Source organism: Channa argus, unplaced genomic scaffold (assembly GCF_033026475.1).
Source record: "Channa argus isolate prfri unplaced genomic scaffold, Channa argus male v1.0 Contig004, whole genome shotgun sequence".
NCBI classification, from domain to species: Eukaryota; Metazoa; Chordata; class Actinopteri; order Anabantiformes; family Channidae; genus Channa; species Channa argus.
The window spans coordinates 1,216,003-1,238,883 of NW_027125223.1; the positions used below are offsets into that span (position 1 = coordinate 1,216,003).

The 22,881-nt window shown below is 40.8% G+C and overlaps 1 protein-coding gene across 1 annotated transcript; it reads right to left on the reverse strand.

Moving 5' to 3' along the window:
* Positions 1 to 1,322: 1,322 nt before the first annotated feature.
* Positions 1,323 to 16,567, reverse strand: LOC137109503 (uncharacterized). Its single transcript, XM_067494929.1, has 2 exons — positions 9,684 to 16,567; positions 1,323 to 6,376 (listed from the first exon to the last, which is right to left on the reverse strand). Exons 1-2 carry the CDS (start codon positions 14,598 to 14,600, stop codon positions 1,412 to 1,414), a joined length of 9,882 nt encoding a protein of 3,293 aa, XP_067351030.1. The 5' UTR covers positions 14,601 to 16,567; the 3' UTR covers positions 1,323 to 1,411.
* Between the last annotated feature and the right edge of the window lie 6,314 nt (positions 16,568 to 22,881).

Sequence of the window (22,881 nt, forward strand, 5' to 3'; positions counted from 1 at the left end):
TTGTGTAACCCACTCGAGTAATACACCTCCCTCTAGGTTCGAAAGGAGGCAAGCGTCAGTGCAACAATCACTAAACATGAGACATCAATGAATTTACCAACTGGAACTTTAGTTTAACTTATATACATATACAACAATACAATGACAAAATATATTTACAGAAAATAAAATTTGGGCCCTTTAACCAAAAAAACAATAGTCCTTAATAGTGTTTTTTTTTCAATTAGTGATCACTTTGTTAAATTTAGAATGTTCTCCTTTTGAAGGTTTTCCAAAGTAGTCTTCTAATAAAATCAAGTCAAAGTCTGTGAGTTAGTCTGTTGGTAGATTTCAGTATGAAGTCTGACCTGTCAGTTCTGATGGATCACTATTTTCTGGGTTGCACCCTTGTGGGATGTTCAACTGTGTATTGCTCCACTGTCTGGAGCAATCCTACCATACGCAGACCACTTATCCAACTATCCAGCGGCCGTGAGGGTGCTGGGTTCCTGAAGATCCAATGGGAGGCTCGCCATCTATGGAATCTCTAGGTATTCTTTGCTGGAATTTCCAGATGGTTCTCACTCCAATAAAAAAACCTGACCTGCATTTATAAACAGGCTCATAATTTCCGTTCTGCTTCTTACATATTTTATATGTACATACATACATACATACATACATGTACATACACATTCAAAATTCAGATTTATAATGAAATTAATTTCATGCTCCTTGAACAATGTAAATTAGCGACAATAATTGCAAATACTCAACATCATCATTAGAGAGGAATATTTTACTGAATTTCTTAGATAGTATTTATTAATATTATCAAAACACTCTTTACTCTTCAGTAACTCCCAAATGATTAACATCGGTACAGCACGACGCCAAAACATTAAATCAATGCTTGATTAGCAAAATAAGTAACTAATAACTAATCATGCACGGAGCATTAGCAACCCATGGTGAGGAGCTAGCTTACCGAGACAAAAGAAGTTTTCATTAACCCGATGACAACGGGCTCCTGACGTTTGGCAGCTTCTAAATGAAAACTCTCCTCTTTCCTATTCCTTTTCTTAGGATTTTCGGATTCCAATAATTCCTTTTTTTTTTCAATATCATTAACACTTCCCCTACTCAACAAAGTACGTGAGCCATGCTCGCTTCTCTCTCTCGTGCCTGCGCTCTCTCGTGTGTGCGCTTTCTCTCGTGTGTGCCCTCTCTCGGACGGAAACTGCACTGTAAAACTTCCGGTCATAAAAATAAATTACCTTGCCATAAATAAATTTTGATGGTAGCATAAACTAAGAACAAACATCAACATGAAGTTGATTTTTGAATGAACATTTTGTTCTACCTATTTATATTTTAACCCTACCTGTGCAACCGGGTTACACCCTCCCCCTCTGAACTGACATGAGTCCCTTCATGTCTTTCTTTCATAAGGACATTGGCTATCAAATGTCTCAACTAAAGCTCTGTTAAATCCATCTAGGATGGTCTGAGCAAAAGAAATTAAAGGATTTCCTAACTGGGAGTAAGTAAACTTTCCGGGTGCTTTCCTGAGACGTTCAGACCTACGTAATGTAACACTAGGTGTTTCCATATTGGAACTATCTGACCTTTCTACATCAACATGACCACTAGCCCTAGTCGGCTGGCTACCATCCTCCCTGGAATCATTGACAAATGGTGATAAACTTGGCAAAAAGTGATTCTCTCTCTCAGTTTGATCCTCTTGCATGCTTTCAATTTCTCCTGCTCCTGCTGCTATTATGTCGTCTGACCACAATATACTTGAGGATTCCAACTGCCTCTCCTCTTCTTCCATTTGTGGTTCATCTTTTCCTTTTCCTGACAATGACGCAACAGGTACATCCCTTACAGTATTTGCCATTGGTTGATCAGTTTTATTTTGTCTTTCCATTTCAGTTATGTCTTTCTCTGTTCCATTAATAGGCATGAGATCATAGTTAGACTCCTCCCTTAAAGGGTAGTTTTCGGCACGTTCAAAGTTGTTCAAATCAGTGTCAAGTAAGTTGTTAATTGTGTTTGAGATTTCCTCCCTTGGTGAGTTTGACATGTTAGCCATAAGTGATTCAGATAGGTTAACAGTTATCTCTCCTCGTTCTTTTTTTTTTGTTTGATCCTGTTCTTCATGTGAAAGATCTGTTTGGGTATCTGCTCCACTGATTGTAGTAGCAAATCCCTGCTTTGGAACCACACTAAAAGGCTCAAGAACTTTTGTCTTTGTCTCAATGATTTTCATGGGATAGAACAAAGGATCATCAGTGTCCTCATCATCTGAGTACAGAGGATTTTCATCCAATTGAGTATGACACTGTTGCCTTGTTCTAGGTTTTCTAGGTGGTGATGTCTTTACAGGTTCCTCCTCTACTTCAGAGAGAAATCCAATAGAGAGCAACAGATCTCTATGAAGTGTACGCACAGGCCCCTCCTGACCCTCAGGACACACCGTGTAGACGGGCAAGTCTCCTGCTCTCTTTTGAACAATATACACAGTTGATTCCCATCGGTCGGCGAGCTTGTGCTTGCCGCGAAGACGAAGATTTCGCACCAGAACTCTATCTCCTATCTCAAGAGTAGACTCTCTCACTCGCATGTCAAATCTTCGCTTGTTCTTGTCAGCTACTTTCTTCGCATTAGCTGCCGCAAGTTGGTAACTTTCAGTCAGATAAGATTTAAGCCTTTTCACATATTGTGAATGGGGTATGACTGAGCTTTCATTAACTGGCAACCCGAAAGCAATGTCGATGGGCAGTCTTGGCTGTCGCCCAAACATAAGCTCATAGGGTGTAAAACCAGTTACTTCGTTTTTCGTGCAATTGTATGCATGAGTGAGAGGCTTCACATACTCACGCCACTTGGTCTTCTCTTGCTCTTTTAGAGTACCCAGCATGCTCAGCAACGTACGATTATATCGTTCCACTGGATTCCCTCTGGGATGATAGGGACTTGTTCTGATTTTTCTTATCCCAACTAGACTACAAAGCTCTTTGATGATTTGTGACTCAAAATCACGACCTTGGTCACTATGAAGGCGTTCTGGGAATCCGTAGTGAACAAGAAACTGCTCCCAAAGGCATCGAGCTACTGTGGTGGCCTTTTGGTCTTTTGTAGGAATGGCAACGGCATATTTAGTGAAGTGGTCTGTAATAACCAGAATATCCTTTGTGTTATGGCTGTCTGGTTCCAGAGACAAAAAATCCATACAGACCAATTCCATCGGTCTGCTGGTATGAATACTGACCAAAGGCGCAGCCTTTTCTGGCTGGCTCTTTCTTTTCACACATCTTGCACAGCCTTTCACTTTCAACTCAACATCAGATGCCAATTTCGGCCAATAAAACCTTAGTCTGGCTAACTCAAGAGTGCGTTCCATTCCCATGTGACCCATTTCGTCATGAAGGCTGGTGAGTACTGACTGCCTTAACACCTGTGGGAGGACAAGCTGATACATTAGCTGATCATTACATTGTCGCTTTCTGTATAACAGACCATTCTTCAGTTCAAAGCGGCTCATCTCCTTGAGCATCAGTCGTAGCCCAATGGGCTCTTGCTTCGAACTGGTAGACTTTGATTCACCTGCCTCAATCAACTTAATAACAGCACTGATCTCAGGATCTGCTCTCTGTAGTTTGGCTAATTCTGTGCTACTGTACTTGGGGATTGTGGAGAGACCATTAGATGAACCTTCCTTCTCAAACACAGCTGGAACTGCATCAGGATGAACAGCAAGCGACTCTATGAGACATGGAGCTGGTGAAAGTTCATCTTGTGCCACTGTATGATACTGACAAGTCACCTTGACCACTTCTGCCGGAGCTAGATGATAAGAAGTAAACTCACGTATTCTTAAGCTTTCCTCTTGAGACTGGCTGTCACTGGTCAACTGTCCATGTGGCCTTCTTGAAAGACCATCTGCATCCTGGTTTTGCTTGCCTGCTCTGTACTTGATGTCAAACGTGAAGGTGGACAGGGCTGCTAACCAGCGGTAACCAGTAGCATCCAATTTGGCAGTGGTGAGTATATACCTGAGTGGATTGTTATCGGTGACAACAGTGAAGGTGTTTCCATACAAGTAATCGTGAAATTTCTCAGTGACTGCCCATTTTAAGGCAAGGAATTCCAGCTTATGTGCTGGATATCGAGCTTCACTGTGTGACAGACCTCTACTTGCGTAGGCAATAACTCGACTTTGCCCATCATGCTCCTGGTACAATGCCGCCCCAAGTCCAGTTGTACTAGCATCTGTGTGCAATATATATGGCAGTTTCGGATTAGCAAAACCCAGAACTGGGGATGAGGTAAGCTTTTCAATGATTTTCTCAAAGGACTCTTGACAGACTGGTGTCCATCTTTCCCCAAATGGGTCTTTGGGGTTGTAATACATGTCTGTCTTGTTTACCCTAGCTCCCTTCCGGTTTGGTGGGTAACCTGCTGTGAGCTTTGTTAAAGGCTTTACGATCTTAGAATAATCTTGTACAAATCTCCGATAATACCCAGAAAAACCAAGAAAAGATTTTAGCTCCTTTAAGGTCTGAGGTCTCGGCCAGGTCTTGAGTGCTTCAATCTTCTGAGGATCTGTTTCCACGCCATTCCGAGACACAATGTGCCCCAGATAGCGGACTGATGTTTGGGCAAATCGACATTTCTCTGGTGATAGTTTTAACCCATTGTCTCTCAAGCGGTCCAAAACATTGGTCAGCCGAACTTCGTGCTCCTCCAAAGTTTTGGAGAAAACTATAAGATCGTCGATGAAGACAAGCACTTCGCGCAAATGCATATCACCCATGCACTTCTCCATCAAACGCTGGAATGTGCTTGGTGCATTTGTTATCCCTTGCGGCATACGGTTCCACTCCCAAAATCCCAATGGACACACAAAGGCTGTTTTCGGCTTGTCACTCTCTTCCATCTCAATCTGATAGTATCCGGATTTTAGATCCATAACCGAAAACCACTGAGATCCATTCATTGCAGAGAATGACTCTTCGAGGTTAGGCAATGCATAAGCATCTTTAATCGTCTGCATGTTTAGCCTCCTGTAATCCACGCACAATCGAACATCACCATTCTTTTTCCTAACTATCACGATGGGTGATGAGAATGGGGATTCTGATTCACGGATTATCCCAGCATCAAGAAGAGTCTGAAGATGACGCCTTACAGCATCATAGTCCTGTGGGTGTATAGGACGTGGCCGATGCTTAAAAGGAGTTTCATCTTTCAGTTTGATGCTGTGTTTGGTTTTTGTGGCATGACCAAAATCAAGATCATGATGAGAGAAGACATCGGAGTAGGCATTCAATCTCTGTGTTATTCTGTTTTTCCACTCTTCGGAGAGTGGGGAATCACCAAAGTCAAACTTTAACTCTGATCCTTTGTCAAACTGTTGGCATTGAGAGCTAGCCTCTGATTGTGGACTAGAGCAGCTAGCTGTTTCGGGTTGGCAAGAGGGACTAGTTTCTTGAAGCTGATTGGTAGTGGTCTTCTGAGTTGGAGTTATTTTATAAGGAACACTGAGCTCAGCAATGACACAATTTCTTGGTAGAACAACATCATGGCTGGTTTCATTTCTTAAAACAACTGGGACCTTGTAAGGAAGACATGTCGGAATGGTTATGAGACAGCAGTCGATGAAAACGCCACCTGGCAATGAGGAAACAGAAGGCTGTTCCAATAATGCCCATTTCTCATTGTTCATAGCACCGACATTAACAGAACCCTCAAGGACAACTCTCTGACCTGCAGGAATGACATCTGGATTACAGCTGTTGAGCTTGACCAAACCAAGTCGACCAGAGCTCTGTCTATGCCTGAGCTGTAATGTTTTCAGGACCTGAAGGTACCCACAGTAAAAATTAGGACGCCATGATATATTGTCACAGACCTGTTCATAGAGAGGGTCAAGAGTGTTTGTCCCAATTAGAATGGGGATGCTGCTGTTAGAGCGAACATCTGACACTATTAGGGCAAGAGTTTGAATTTCAGGTTCGGAAGGAATAAACTCTTTCGGAAATTTAATAGTTATTTGTACATAACCTGTGTATGGAACACACTGACCATTTGCCCCCTCAACCTCGAGTATGTCACTCACTGGCTGAATGGCGTGATCTGACAGATACATGTCATAGAAGGACTGAGACACAGTTGTAACTTGTGACCCTGTATCTAGCAAAGAATTGCAATCTACTCCATTTACTTTGATGTTTGCAGTGCTCTTGCTTCCAACAAGACCCTTGGGGAATTTCTTTGTTTGTGTAGTAATGTGCTCTTTTAGCGATGCTCTTATTTTTTCTTTGCCTTTTTGGGTGGGACTCATTTTTTCACCACTTCCTATTTGTCCCTCAATAGGAATGGCTGCTAGTTTAATGTAGCAGTGTCATCGGTTATGTTGTCCTTCTCCCAGATGTGTTGCTTTTCTTTAAGCTCTTTTCTCTTGGCCTCCACTAGTGTGGGGTTGGGAGGATTGCTGCAGCCACCTGCCATATGTCCATCCTCTCCACACTGAAAGCAATACCAAGGTTTGGGTCTTTTAACTGTAGTGCCTGGCTTAGCTGCTGGCCACTTCTCATCTCCTGATTTAACTTTTGGTTTCTCTTTCTTCTTTACGGTCTCTTCTTTTTTTGAATTTCTTCCCTGCATTTGGGCAAGGGCTGAAATCTGAGCTTGGAGATCAGCTATTTGTTTCTGAATTTGCTCTAGAGCTGAGGGTGGAGTACTGACTGAAACAGGGAAGTCGTATTCAGCACCATCAGTGAAACGAACATTGTGTGCATGTGATTGAGCCTTCGTTTTGGTAAACCCTAGATGTTGCTTCATCCTGTTAGCTTTGGTTTCCAGCTTGTCTTCTTCTGTGCGCAGTAGTAACAACAACTCCGAAAAGGTAGGTGGGTCATCTCTCTTTTGTTCAAGCTGGAGTGCAGTAATCAAACTGTTATTCCAACAACCTCTACAGAATTGTTTTAAGAGTTGTTTGTCTGCATCTCTCTCTGAGATGGTATTTGTTTTAACAACCTTGTTCAAAGCGGTCTGCAATCTGCGGAGGTAGTCGGATGGCTTCTCACCAGTATTCTGATTGATATTTAGGAACTTTGCAAACAACTCATCCCTATCTTCAACTGTGGCATATGCTGAATCAAGTAGGTCTAAATAAGCTTTTGGGGTGGAATGTGGGCCTAATGATCTCAACACACTAGAAGCAGGGGGTAGTAGGCTGTCTACAATTTTCCTCACTAGTTGTGAACTTGCTATGGTGGGATCAGCTATGTAGAACTCAATACTACACCTCCAGGTCTCATAATCAACCTCAAAATTTGGGCAAGGTACTCTCCCTGAAAACGGCCTGAGCTTAACTGACGAGTGTAGTTGTGAGATTGGGTCTGTGCTTTTGACAATATGCTCCACAACCACTCTTTGTACTTCAGGTGGGCTAAGATGGTCAGAGGACAGCCTCAGGTTGGGTATTGACTCACCTATACCTAGAGTAGCAGCTGCAGTCACTTTAGCAGAATGACTGGACTCATAGGAAAACGGCTCAGATTCCACTAGCATTTCATCTTTCTTGAATTTGCTTGCAGAGGGGGAAACTACGACCATTTTACCAGGTGATACTACTGGGGCTGCTCCCCGAATTGTCTCTGGCTTATCTTCGAGACCCCCCTCCCCTACAAAATCAGTTACTCTGGCTAATTCATCTCTCAAGATATGCTCAAATGACTTGCCGCTCCTTTTAGCCATACTTTTAAGTTGTGACAAAAATTCCTGCGTAATGCCTGCACCCTTTTCACAAGAATACACATTAGCAAGAAGTTCAACATGGTGAACAATCTCTGGATTTTCATGGCAAGGCCTATTCATAGGCAGAACACTTTCGAGTGCTTTGACAGCTGAGCCAAATTCAAATTCCACAACGACACAGTTTTGAGATTCAGAACTAACCTCTGAACTTTTAATTATCCTGGCAATAGACCCATATTGTTTCAAATAATCAAAAATCTCCTCATCTGCTGTTGTATGAGACAAACCTGATATGATAAGGGAATTCGGGACCTTTATGTTTTCTGTCTCAATGCCCTCCATTGTACCCATTGTAGTCAAAGATTTTCTTCCAATTAAAAACAAAAAAATTTCAATACATCTGCAAAATACAGTACGAATCTACACTATGAAGCTGAATGAACAAATAATCCAATATGTAAAACTTGTTTAGGATTGACACACTGGCCGCAAGGCTCCTGGCTGGCTCGCCAAGTTTTACCGTGTAACCCACTCGAGTAATACACCTCCCTCTAGGTTCGAAAGGAGGCAAGCGTCAGTGCAACAATCACTAAACATGAGACATCAATGAATTTACCAACTGGAACTTTAGTTTAACTTATATACATATACAACAATACAATGACAAAATATATTTACAGAAAATAAAATTTGGGCCCTTTAACCAAAAAAACAATAGTCCTTAATAGTGTTTTTTTTTTCAATTAGTGATCACTTTGTTAAATTTAGAATGTTCTCCTTTTGAAGGTTTTCCAAAGTAGTCTTCTAATAAAATCAAGTCAAAGTCTGTGAGTTAGTCTGTTGGTAGATTTCAGTATGAAGTCTGACCTGTCAGTTCTGATGGATCACTATTTTCTGGGTTGCACCCTTGTGGGATGTTCAACTGTGTATTGCTCCACTGTCTGGAGCAATCCTACCATACGCAGACCACTTATCCAACTATCCAGCGGCCGTGAGGGTGCTGGGTTCCTGAAGATCCAATGGGAGGCTCGCCATCTATGGAATCTCTAGGTATTCTTTGCTGGAATTTCCAGATGGTTCTCACTCCAATAAAAAAACCTGACCTGCATTTATAAACAGGCTCATAATTTCCGTTCTGCTTCTTACATATTTTATATGTACATACATACATACATACATACATGTACATACACATTCAAAATTCAGATTTATAATGAAATTAATTTCATGCTCCTTGAACAATGTAAATTAGCGACAATAATTGCAAATACTCAACATCATCATTAGAGAGGAATATTTTACTGAATTTCTTAGATAGTATTTATTAATATTATCAAAACACTCTTTACTCTTCAGTAACTCCCAAATGATTAACATCGGTACAGCACGACGCCAAAACATTAAATCAATGCTTGATTAGCAAAATAAGTAACTAATAACTAATCATGCACGGAGCATTAGCAACCCATGGTGAGGAGCTAGCTTACCGAGACAAAAGAAGTTTTCATTAACCCGATGACAACGGGCTCCTGACGTTTGGCAGCTTCTAAATGAAAACTCTCCTCTTTCCTATTCCTTTTCTTAGGATTTTCGGATTCCAATAATTCCTTTTTTTTTTCAATATCATTAACACTTCCCCTACTCAACAAAGTACGTGAGCCATGCTCGCTTCTCTCTCTCGTGCCTGCGCTCTCTCGTGTGTGCGCTTTCTCTCGTGTGTGCCCTCTCTCGGACGGAAACTGCACTGTAAAACTTCCGGTCATATAAATAAATTAACTTGCCATAAATAAATTTTGATGGTAACATAAACTAAGAACAAACATCAACATGAAGTTGATTTTTGAATGAACACTTTGTTCTACCTATTTATATTTTAACCCTACCTGTGCAACCGGGTTACACCCTCCCCCTCTGAACTGACATGAGTCCCTTCATGTCTTTCTTTCATAAGGACATTGGCTATCAAATGTCTCAACTAAAGCTCTGTTAAATCCATCTAGGATGGTCTGAGCAAAAGAAATTAAAGGATTTCCTAACTGGGAGTAAGTAAACTTTCCGGGTGCTTTCCTGAGACGTTCAGACCTACGTAATGTAACACTAGGTGTTTCCATATTGGAACTATCTGACCTTTCTACATCAACATGACCACTAGCCCTAGTCGGCTGGCTACCATCCTCCCTGGAATCATTGACAAATGGTGATAAACTTGGCAAAAAGTGATTCTCTCTCTCAGTTTGATCCTCTTGCATGCTTTCAATTTCTCCTGCTCCTGCTGCTATTATGTCGTCTGACCACAATATACTTGAGGATTCCAACTGCCTCTCCTCTTCTTCCATTTGTGGTTCATCTTTTCCTTTTCCTGACAATGACGCAACAGGTACATCCCTTACAGTATTTGCCATTGGTTGATCAGTTTTATTTTGTCTTTCCATTTCAGTTATGTCTTTCTCTGTTCCATTAATAGGCATGAGATCATAGTTAGACTCCTCCCTTAAAGGGTAGTTTTCGGCACGTTCAAAGTTGTTCAAATCAGTGTCAAGTAAGTTGTTAATTGTGTTTGAGATTTCCTCCCTTGGTGAGTTTGACATGTTAGCCATAAGTGATTCAGATAGGTTAACAGTTATCTCTCCTCGTTCTTTTTTTTTTGTTTGATCCTGTTCTTCATGTGAAAGATCTGTTTGGGTATCTGCTCCACTGATTGTAGTAGCAAATCCCTGCTTTGGAACCACACTAAAAGGCTCAAGAACTTTTGTCTTTGTCTCAATGATTTTCATGGGATAGAACAAAGGATCATCAGTGTCCTCATCATCTGAGTACAGAGGATTTTCATCCAATTGAGTATGACACTGTTGCCTTGTTCTAGGTTTTCTAGGTGGTGATGTCTTTACAGGTTCCTCCTCTACTTCAGAGAGAAATCCAATAGAGAGCAACAGATCTCTATGAAGTGTACGCACAGGCCCCTCCTGACCCTCAGGACACACCGTGTAGACGGGCAAGTCTCCTGCTCTCTTTTGAACAATATACACAGTTGATTCCCATCGGTCGGCGAGCTTGTGCTTGCCGCGAAGACGAAGATTTCGCACCAGAACTCTATCTCCTATCTCAAGAGTAGACTCTCTCACTCGCATGTCAAATCTTCGCTTGTTCTTGTCAGCTACTTTCTTCGCATTAGCTGCCGCAAGTTGGTAACTTTCAGTCAGATAAGATTTAAGCCTTTTCACATATTGTGAATGGGGTATGACTGAGCTTTCATTAACTGGCAACCCGAAAGCAATGTCGATGGGCAGTCTTGGCTGTCGCCCAAACATAAGCTCATAGGGTGTAAAACCAGTTACTTCGTTTTTCGTGCAATTGTATGCATGAGTGAGAGGCTTCACATACTCACGCCACTTGGTCTTCTCTTGCTCTTTTAGAGTACCCAGCATGCTCAGCAACGTACGATTATATCGTTCCACTGGATTCCCTCTGGGATGATAGGGACTTGTTCTGATTTTTCTTATCCCAACTAGACTACAAAGCTCTTTGATGATTTGTGACTCAAAATCACGACCTTGGTCACTATGAAGGCGTTCTGGGAATCCGTAGTGAACAAGAAACTGCTCCCAAAGGCATCGAGCTACTGTGGTGGCCTTTTGGTCTTTTGTAGGAATGGCAACGGCATATTTAGTGAAGTGGTCTGTAATAACCAGAATATCCTTTGTGTTATGGCTGTCTGGTTCCAGAGACAAAAAATCCATACAGACCAATTCCATCGGTCTGCTGGTATGAATACTGACCAAAGGCGCAGCCTTTTCTGGCTGGCTCTTTCTTTTCACACATCTTGCACAGCCTTTCACTTTCAACTCAACATCAGATGCCAATTTCGGCCAATAAAACCTTAGTCTGGCTAACTCAAGAGTGCGTTCCATTCCCATGTGACCCATTTCGTCATGAAGGCTGGTGAGTACTGACTGCCTTAACACCTGTGGGAGGACAAGCTGATACATTAGCTGATCATTACATTGTCGCTTTCTGTATAACAGACCATTCTTCAGTTCAAAGCGGCTCATCTCCTTGAGCATCAGTCGTAGCCCAATGGGCTCTTGCTTCGAACTGGTAGACTTTGATTCACCTGCCTCAATCAACTTAATAACAGCACTGATCTCAGGATCTGCTCTCTGTAGTTTGGCTAATTCTGTGCTACTGTACTTGGGGATTGTGGAGAGACCATTAGATGAACCTTCCTTCTCAAACCCAGCTGGAACTGCATCAGGATGAACAGCAAGCGACTCTATGAGACATGGAGCTGGTGAAAGTTCATCTTGTGCCACTGTATGATACTGACAAGTCACCTTGACCACTTCTGCCGGAGCTAGATGATAAGAAGTAAACTCACGTATTCTTAAGCTTTCCTCTTGAGACTGGCTGTCACTGGTCAACTGTCCATGTGGCCTTCTTGAAAGACCATCTGCATCCTGGTTTTGCTTGCCTGCTCTGTACTTGATGTCAAACGTGAAGGTGGACAGGGCTGCTAACCAGCGGTAACCAGTAGCATCCAATTTGGCAGTGGTGAGTATATACCTGAGTGGATTGTTATCGGTGACAACAGTGAAGGTGTTTCCATACAAGTAATCGTGAAATTTCTCAGTGACTGCCCATTTTAAGGCAAGGAATTCCAGCTTATGTGCTGGATATCGAGCTTCACTGTGTGACAGACCTCTACTTGCGTAGGCAATAACTCGACTTTGCCCATCATGCTCCTGGTACAATGCCGCCCCAAGTCCAGTTGTACTAGCATCTGTGTGCAATATATATGGCAGTTTCGGATTAGCAAAACCCAGAACTGGGGATGAGGTAAGCTTTTCAATGATTTTCTCAAAGGACTCTTGACAGACTGGTGTCCATCTTTCCCCAAATGGGTCTTTGGGGTTGTAATACATGTCTGTCTTGTTTACCCTAGCTCCCTTCCGGTTTGGTGGGTAACCTGCTGTGAGCTTTGTTAAAGGCTTTACGATCTTAGAATAATCTTGTACAAATCTCCGATAATACCCAGAAAAACCAAGAAAAGATTTTAGCTCCTTTAAGGTCTGAGGTCTCGGCCAGGTCTTGAGTGCTTCAATCTTCTGAGGATCTGTTTCCACGCCATTCCGAGACACAATGTGCCCCAGATAGCGGACTGATGTTTGGGCAAATCGACATTTCTCTGGTGATAGTTTTAACCCATTGTCTCTCAAGCGGTCCAAAACATTGGTCAGCCGAACTTCGTGCTCCTCCAAAGTTTTGGAGAAAACTATAAGATCGTCGATGAAGACAAGCACTTCGCGCAAATGCATATCACCCATGCACTTCTCCATCAAACGCTGGAATGTGCTTGGTGCATTTGTTATCCCTTGCGGCATACGGTTCCACTCCCAAAATCCCAATGGACACACAAAGGCTGTTTTCGGCTTGTCACTCTCTTCCATCTCAATCTGATAGTATCCGGATTTTAGATCCATAACCGAAAACCACTGAGATCCATTCATTGCAGAGAATGACTCTTCGAGGTTAGGCAATGCATAAGCATCTTTAATCGTCTGCATGTTTAGCCTCCTGTAATCCACGCACAATCGAACATCACCATTCTTTTTCCTAACTATCACGATGGGTGATGAGAATGGGGATTCTGATTCACGGATTATCCCAGCATCAAGAAGAGTCTGAAGATGACGCCTTACAGCATCATAGTCCTGTGGGTGTATAGGACGTGGCCGATGCTTAAAAGGAGTTTCATCTTTCAGTTTGATGCTGTGTTTGGTTTTTGTGGCATGACCAAAATCAAGATCATGATGAGAGAAGACATCGGAGTAGGCATTCAATCTCTGTGTTATTCTGTTTTTCCACTCTTCGGAGAGTGGGGAATCACCAAAGTCAAACTTTAACTCTGATCCTTTGTCAAACTGTTGGCATTGAGAGCTAGCCTCTGATTGTGGACTAGAGCAGCTAGCTGTTTCGGGTTGGCAAGAGGGACTAGTTTCTTGAAGCTGATTGGTAGTGGTCTTCTGAGTTGGAGTTATTTTATAAGGAACACTGAGCTCAGCAATGACACAATTTCTTGGTAGAACAACATCATGGCTGGTTTCATTTCTTAAAACAACTGGGACCTTGTAAGGAAGACATGTCGGAATGGTTATGAGACAGCAGTCGATGAAAACGCCACCTGGCAATGAGGAAACAGAAGGCTGTTCCAATAATGCCCATTTCTCATTGTTCATAGCACCGACATTAACAGAACCCTCAAGGACAACTCTCTGACCTGCAGGAATGACATCTGGATTACAGCTGTTGAGCTTGACCAAACCAAGTCGACCAGAGCTCTGTCTATGCCTGAGCTGTAATGTTTTCAGGACCTGAAGGTACCCACAGTAAAAATTAGGACGCCATGATATATTGTCACAGACCTGTTCATAGAGAGGGTCAAGAGTGTTTGTCCCAATTAGAATGGGGATGCTGCTGTTAGAGCGAACATCTGACACTATTAGGGCAAGAGTTTGAATTTCAGGTTCGGAAGGAATAAACTCTTTCGGAAATTTAATAGTTATTTGTACATAACCTGTGTATGGAACACACTGACCATTTGCCCCCTCAACCTCGAGTATGTCACTCACTGGCTGAATGGCGTGATCTGACAGATACATGTCATAGAAGGACTGAGACACAGTTGTAACTTGTGACCCTGTATCTAGCAAAGAATTGCAATCTACTCCATTTACTTTGATGTTTGCAGTGCTCTTGCTTCCAACAAGACCCTTGGGGAATTTCTTTGTTTTTGTAGTAATGTGCTCTTTTAGCGATGCTCTTATTTTTTCTTTGCCTTTTTGGGTGGGACTCATTTTTTCACCACTTCCTATTTGTCCCTCAATAGGAATGGCTGCTAGTTTAATGTAGCAGTGTCATCGGTTATGTTGTCCTTCTCCCAGATGTGTTGCTTTTCTTTAAGCTCTTTTCTCTTGGCCTCCACTAGTGTGGGGTTGGGAGGATTGCTGCAGCCACCTGCCATATGTCCATCCTCTCCACACTGAAAGCAATACCAAGGTTTGGGTCTTTTAACTGTAGTGCCTGGCTTAGCTGCTGGCCACTTCTCATCTCCTGATTTAACTTTTGGTTTCTCTTTCTTCTTTACGGTCTCTTCTTTTTTTGAATTTCTTCCCTGCATTTGGGCAAGGGCTGAAATCTGAGCTTGGAGATCAGCTATTTGTTTCTGAATTTGCTCTAGAGCTGAGGGTGGAGTACTGACTGAAACAGGGAAGTCGTATTCAGCACCATCAGTGAAACGAACATTGTGTGCATGTGATTGAGCCTTCGTTTTGGTAAACCCTAGATGTTGCTTCATCCTGTTAGCTTTGGTTTCCAGCTTGTCTTCTTCTGTGCGCAGTAGTAACAACAACTCCGAAAAGGTAGGTGGGTCATCTCTCTTTTGTTCAAGCTGGAGTGCAGTAATCAAACTGTTATTCCAACAACCTCTACAGAATTGTTTTAAGAGTTGTTTGTCTGCATCTCTCTCTGAGATGGTATTTGTTTTAACAACCTTGTTCAAAGCGGTCTGCAATCTGCGGAGGTAGTCGGATGGCTTCTCACCAGTATTCTGATTGATATTTAGGAACTTTGCAAACAACTCATCCCTATCTTCAACTGTGGCATATGCTGAATCAAGTAGGTCTAAATAAGCTTTTGGGGTGGAATGTGGGCCTAATGATCTCAACACACTAGAAGCAGGGGGTAGTAGGCTGTCTACAATTTTCCTCACTAGTTGTGAACTTGCTATGGTGGGATCAGCTATGTAGAACTCAATACTACACCTCCAGGTCTCATAATCAACCTCAAAATTTGGGCAAGGTACTCTCCCTGAAAACGGCCTGAGCTTAACTGACGAGTGTAGTTGTGAGATTGGGTCTGTGCTTTTGACAATATGCTCCACAACCACTCTTTGTACTTCAGGTGGGCTAAGATGGTCAGAGGACAGCCTCAGGTTGGGTATTGACTCACCTATACCTAGAGTAGCAGCTGCAGTCACTTTAGCAGAATGACTGGACTCATAGGAAAACGGCTCAGATTCCACTAGCATTTCATCTTTCTTGAATTTGCTTGCAGAGGGGGAAACTACGACCATTTTACCAGGTGATACTACTGGGGCTGCTCCCCGAATTGTCTCTGGCTCATCTTCGAGACCCCCCTCCCCTACAAAATCAGTTACTCTGGCTAATTCATCTCTCAAGATATGCTCAAATGACTTGCCGCTCCTTTTAGCCATACTTTTAAGTTGTGACAAAAATTCCTGCGTAATGCCTGCACCCTTTTCACAAGAATACACATTAGCAAGAAGTTCAACATGGTGAACAATCTCTGGATTTTCATGGCAAGGCCTATTCATAGGCAGAACACTTTCGAGTGCTTTGACAGCTGAGCCAAATTCAAATTCCACAACGACACAGTTTTGAGATTCAGAACTAACCTCTGAACTTTTAATTATCCTGGCAATAGACCCATATTGTTTCAAATAATCAAAAATCTCCTCATCTGCTGTTGTATGAGACAAACCTGATATGATAAGGGAATTCGGGACCTTTATGTTTTCTGTCTCAATGCCCTCCATTGTACCCATTGTAGTCAAAGATTTGCTTCCAATTAAAAACAAAAAAATTTCAATACATCTGCAAAATACAGTACGAATCTACACTATGAAGCTGAATGAACAAATAATCCAATATGTAAAACTTGTTTAGGATTGACACACTGGCCGCAAGGCTCCTGGCTGGCTCGCCAAGTTTTACCGTGTAACCCACTCGAGTAATACACCTCCCTCTAGGTTCGAAAGGAGGCAAGCGTCAGTGCAACAATCACTAAACATGAGACATCAATGAATTTACCAACTGGAACTTTAGTTTAACTTATATACATATACAACAATACAATGACAAAATATATTTACAGAAAATAAAATTTGGGCCCTTTAACCAAAAAAACAATAGTCCTTAATAGTGTTTTTTTTTTCAATTAGTGATCACTTTGTTAAATTTAGAATGTTCTCCTTTTGAAGGTTTTCCAAAGTAGTCTTCTAATAAAATCAAGTCAAAGTCTGTGAGTTAGTCTGTTGGTAGATTTCAGTATGAAGTCTGACCTGTCAGTTCTGATGGATCACTATTTTCTGGGTTGCACCCTTGTGGGATGTTCAACTGTGTATTGCTCCACTGTCTGGAGCAATCCTACCATACGCAGACCACTTATCCAACTATCCAGCGGCCGTGAGGGTGCTGGGTTCCTGAAGATCCAATGGGAGGCTCGCCATCTATGGAATCTCTAGGTATTCTTTGCTGGAATTTCCAGATGGTTCTCACTCCAATAAAAAAACCTGACCTGCATTTATAAACAGGCTCATAATTTCCGTTCTGCTTCTTACATATTTTATATGTACATACATACATACATACATACATGTACATACACATTCAAAATTCAGATTTATAATGAAATTAATTTCATGCTCCTTGAACAATGTAAATTAGCGACAATAATTGCAAATACTCAACATCATCATTAGAGAGGAATATTTTACTGAATTTCTTAGATAGTATTTATTAATATTATCAAAACACTCTTTACTCTTCAGTAACTCCCAAATGATTAACATCGGTACAGCACGACGCCAAAACATTAAATCAATGCTTGATTAGCAAAATAAGTAACTAATAACTAATCATGCACGGAGCATTAGCAACCCATGGTGAGGAGCTAGCTTACCGAGACAAAAGAAGTTTTCATTAACCCGATGACAACGGGCTCCTGACGTTTGGCAGCTTCTAAATGAAAACTCTCCTCTTTCCTATTCCTTTTCTTAGGATTTTCGGATTCCAATAATTCCTTTTTTTTTTCAATATCATTAACACTTCCCCTACTCAACAAAGTACGTGAGCCATGCTCGCTTCTCTCTCTCGTGCCTGCGCTCTCTCGTGTGTGCGCTTTCTCTCGTGTGTGCCCTCTCTCGGACGGAAACTGCACTGTAAAACTTCCGGTCATAAAAATAAATTAACTTGCCATAAATAAATTTTGATGGTAACATAAACTAAGAACAAACATCAACATGAAGTTGATTTTTGAATGAACATTTTGTTCTACCTATTTATATTTTAACCCTACCTGTGCAACCGGGTTACACTTGCCTTCATATTTGACCCAGAACAACTCAGTTCAGCATGGAAATGTCATTGCAACATCTTTTATTTAGCCAGAAATAAGGAGTTTAAGTTTTTATGCGCTTAAAAGCATTTTCAGGCCAAATAAGCTGATTTCTGCCAATTGCAGCAAAAATACTGAAGGGAAAGTGGGTTTGCCTTCATATTTGACCCAGAACAACTCAGTTCAGCATGGAAATATCATTGCAACAGCTTTTATTTAGCCAGAAATCAAGAGTGGAAGTTTTTATGCGCTTAAAACCATTTTCAGGCCGAATGAGCTGATTTCTGCCAATTGTAGCAAAATACTGAAAGGAAAGTGGGTTTGCCTTCATATTTGACCCAGAACAACTCAGTTCAGCATGGAAATATCATTGCAACAGCTTTTATTTAGTCAGCAATCAAGAGTGTAAGTTTTTATGCGCTTAAAAGCATTTTTCGGCCGAATGAACAAATATGCTTGTTTCTGCCAATTGTCGCAAAATACTGAAGGGAAAGTGGGTTTGCCTTCATATTTGACCCAGAACAACTCAGTTCAGCATGAAAATATCATTGCAACAGCTTTTATTTAGTCAGAAATCAAGATTGTAAGTTTTTATGCGCTTAAAAGCAATTTCAGGCCGAATGAGCTGATTTCTGCCAATTGTAGCAAAATACTGACGAGAAAGTGGGTTTGCCTTCATATTTGACCCAGAACAACTCAGTTCAGCATGGAAATATCATTGCAACATTTTTTATTTAGCCAGAAATAAGGAGTTTAAGTTTTTTTGCGCTTAAACGCATTTTCAGGCCGAATGAGCTGATTTCTGCCAATTGTAGCAAAATACGGAAAGGAAAGTGGGTTTGCCTTCATATTTGACCCAGAACAACTCAGTTCATAATTTAAATATCATTACAACAGCTTTTATTTAGCCAGAAATCAAGATTGTAAGTTTTTATGCGCTTAAAAGCATTTTCAGGCCGAATGAGCACATATGCTTGTTTCTGCCAATTGCAGCAAAATACTGAAAGGAAAGTCGGTTTGCCTTAATATTTGACCCAGAACAACTCAGTTCAGCATGGAAATATCATTGCAACATCTTTTATTTAGCCAGAAATAAGGAGTTTAAGTTTTTATGCGCTTAAAACCATTTTCAGGCCGAATGAGCTGATTTCTGCCAATTGTAGCAAAATACTGAAGGGAAAGTGGGTTTGCCTTCATATTTGACCCAGAACAACTCAGTTTAGCATGGAAATATCATTGCAACAGCTTTTATTTAGCCAGAAATCAAGAGTGGAAATTTATATGCGCTTAAAACCATTGTCAGGCCGAATGAGCTGATTTCTGCCAATTGTAGCAAAATACTGAAGGGAAAGTGGGTTTGCCTTCATATTTGACCCAGAACAACTCAGTTCAGCATGGAAATATCATTGCAACAGCTTTTATTTAGCCAGAAATCAAGAGTGTAAGTTTTTATGCGCTTAAAAGCATTTTTCGGCCGAATGAACAAATATGCTTGTTTCTGCCAATTGTCGCAAAATACTGAAGGGAAAGTGGGTTTGCCTTCATATTTGACCCAGATCAACTCAGTTCAGCATGAAAATATCATTGCAACAGCTTTTATTTAGCCAGAAATCAAGAGTGGAAATTTATATGCGCTTAAAACCCTTGTCAGGCCGAATGAGCTGATTTCTGCCAATTGTAGCAAAATACTGAAGGGAAAGTGGGTTTGCCTTCATATTTGACCCAGAACAACTCAATTCAACATGGAAATATCATTGCAACAGCTTTTATTTAGCAAGAAATCAAGAGTGGAAGTTTTTTAGGCCGAATGAGCAAATATGCTTGTTTCTGCCAATTGCAGCAAAATACTGAAGGGAAAGTGGGTTTGCCTTCATATTTGACCCAGAACAACTCAGTTCAGCATGGAAATATCATTGCAACAGCTTTTATTTAGCCAGAAATCAAGAGTGGAAGTTTTTATGCGCTTAAAACCATTTTCAGGCCGAATGAGCTGATTTCTGCCAATTGTAGCAAAATACTGAAAGGAAAGTGGGTTTGCCTTCATATTTGACCCAGAACAACTCAGTTCAGCATGGAAATATCATTGCAACAGCTTTTATTTAGTCAGCAATCAAGAGTGTAAGTTTTTATGCGCTTAAAAGCATTTTTCGGCCGAATGAACAAATATGCTTGTTTCTGCCAATTGTCGCAAAATACTGAAGGGAAAGTGGGTTTGCCTTCATATTTGACCCAGAACAACTCAGTTCAGCATGAAAATATCATTGCAACAGCTTTTATTTAGTCAGAAATCAAGATTGTAAGTTTTTATGCGCTTAAAAGCAATTTCAGGCCGAATGAGCTGATTTCTGCCAATTGTAGCAAAATACTGACGAGAAAGTGGGTTTGCCTTCATATTTGACCCAGAACAACTCAGTTCAGCATGGAAATATCATTGCAACATTTTTTATTTAGCCAGAAATAAGGAGTTTAAGTTTTTTTGCGCTTAAACGCATTTTCAGGCCGAATGAGCTGATTTCTGCCAATTGTAGCAAAATACGGAAAGGAAAGTGGGTTTGCCTTCATATTTGACCCAGAACAACTCAGTTCATAATTTAAATATCATTACAACAGCTTTTATTTAGCCAGAAATCAAGATTGTAAGTTTTTATGCGCTTAAAAGCATTTTCAGGCCGAATGAGCACATATGCTTGTTTCTGCCAATTGCAGCAAAATACTGAAAGGAAAGTCGGTTTGCCTTAATATTTGACCCAGAACAACTCAGTTCAGCATGGAAATATCATTGCAACATCTTTTATTTAGCCAGAAATAAGGAGTTTAAGTTTTTATGCGCTTAAAACCATTTTCAGGCCGAATGAGCTGATTTCTGCCAATTGTAGCAAAATACTGAAGGGAAAGTGGGTTTGCCTTCATATTTGACCCAGAACAACTCAGTTTAGCATGGAAATATCATTGCAACAGCTTTTATTTAGCCAGAAATCAAGAGTGGAAATTTATATGCGCTTAAAACCATTGTCAGGCCGAATGAGCTGATTTCTGCCAATTGTAGCAAAATACTGAAGGGAAAGTGGGTTTGCCTTCATATTTGACCCAGAACAACTCAGTTCAGCATGGAAATATCATTGCAACAGCTTTTATTTAGCCAGAAATCAAGAGTGTAAGTTTTTATGCGCTTAAAAGCATTTTTCGGCCGAATGAACAAATATGCTTGTTTCTGCCAATTGTCGCAAAATACTGAAGGGAAAGTGGGTTTGCCTTCATATTTGACCCAGATCAACTCAGTTCAGCATGAAAATATCATTGCAACAGCTTTTATTTAGTCAAAAATCAAGATTGTAAGTTTTTATGCGCTTAAAAGCATTTTCAGGCCGAATGAGCACTTATGCTTGTTTCTGCCAATTGCAGCAAAATACTGAAAGGAAAGTGGGTTTGCCTTCATATTTGATGCATAACAACTCAGTTCAGCATTGAGATATCATTGCAACAGCTTTAATTTACTCAGAAATAAAGAGTGGAAGTTTTTCAGGCCAAATGAGCAAATATGCTTGTTTCTGCCAATTGCAGCAAAATACTGAAAGGAAAATGGGTTTGCCTTGATATTTGACCCAGAACAACTCAGTTTAGCATTTAAATATCATTGCAACAGCTTTTATTTAGCCAGAAATCAAGAGTGGAAGATTTTTATGCGCTTAAAAGCATTTTCAGGCCGAATGAGCTGATTTCTGCCAATTGAAGGAAAATACTGAAAGGAAAGTGGGTTTGCCGTCATATTTGAACCAGAACAACTCAATTCAGCATTTAAATATCATTGCAACAGCTTTTATTTAGCCAGAAATCAAGAGTGGAAGATTTTTATGCGCTTAAAAGCATTTTCAGGCCGAATGAGCTGATTTCTGCCAATTGAAGGAAAATACTGAAAGGAAAGTGGGTTTGCCGTCATATTTGAACCAGAACAACTCAATTCAGCATGGAAATGTCATTGCAACAGCTTTTTTTTTAGCCAGAAATCAAGAGTGGAAGATTTTTATGCGCTTAAAAGCATTTTCAGGCGAAATAAGCTGATTTCTGCCAATTGTAGCAAAATACTGAAAGGAAAGTGGGTTTGCCTTCATCTTTAACCCAGAACAACTCAGTTCAGCATTTAAATATTATTGCAAAAGCTTTTATTTAGCCAGAAATCAAGAGTGTAAGTTTTTATATGCTTAAAAGCATTTTCAGGCCGAATGAGCTGATTTATGCCAATTGTAGCAAAATACTGAAAGGAAAGTGGGCTTGCCTTCATATTTGACCCAGAACAACTCAGTTCAGCATGGAAATGTCATTGCAACATCTTTTATTTAGCCAGAAATAAGGAGTTTAAGTTTTTATGCGCTTAAAAGCATTTTCAGGCCAAATAAGCTGATTTCTGCCAATTGCAGCAAAATTCAATTCAATTCAATTCAACTTTATTTATATAGCGCCAATTTACAACAAAGTCATCTCAAGGCACTTTACAGAATAAAGTCCAGACTACACAAGTATGTAGAAGCAACCCAACAAATCCCCTTTGAGCAAGCCCTAGGCAACAGTGGAGAGGAAAAACTCCCTTTAATGGGAGAAACCTCCAGCAGAACCAGGCTCAGGGTGGGTGGCCATCTGCCTTGACCGGTTGGGGTGAGTGGAAAGTGGAGAAAGAAAAGAAAAGAGCAACGAAAAGCAACAACAAAACAACAAGAAAAGCAACAACAAAACAACAAAAAAGCAACAACAAAACAACAAAAAAGCAACAACAAAGCATCGTACAGGTTGTAGGATATAGAATTAATGGTATACAGTGGTGACAAGTAAATGTATAGAGAAAAGCTAGTTCAGGTTGAGTGAGTAGTTTAACTATAAGCTTTATCAAAAAGGAAGGTTTTAAGCCTAGTCTTAAAAGTAGAGAGGGTGTCTGCTCCCCGAATTTGG

Bases quoted from the DNA above. Each gene is read 5' to 3' on its own strand.
- LOC137109503 (XM_067494929.1), bottom strand. From the start codon at position 14,600: ATGAGTCCCACCCAAAAAGGCAAAGAAAAAATAAGAGCATCGCTAAAA. The intron at 6,377-9,683 runs TGAAGGGACTCA...TGCTACATTAAA, and splicing joins GTCCTTATGAAAGAAAGACA to CTAGCAGCCATTCCTATTGA.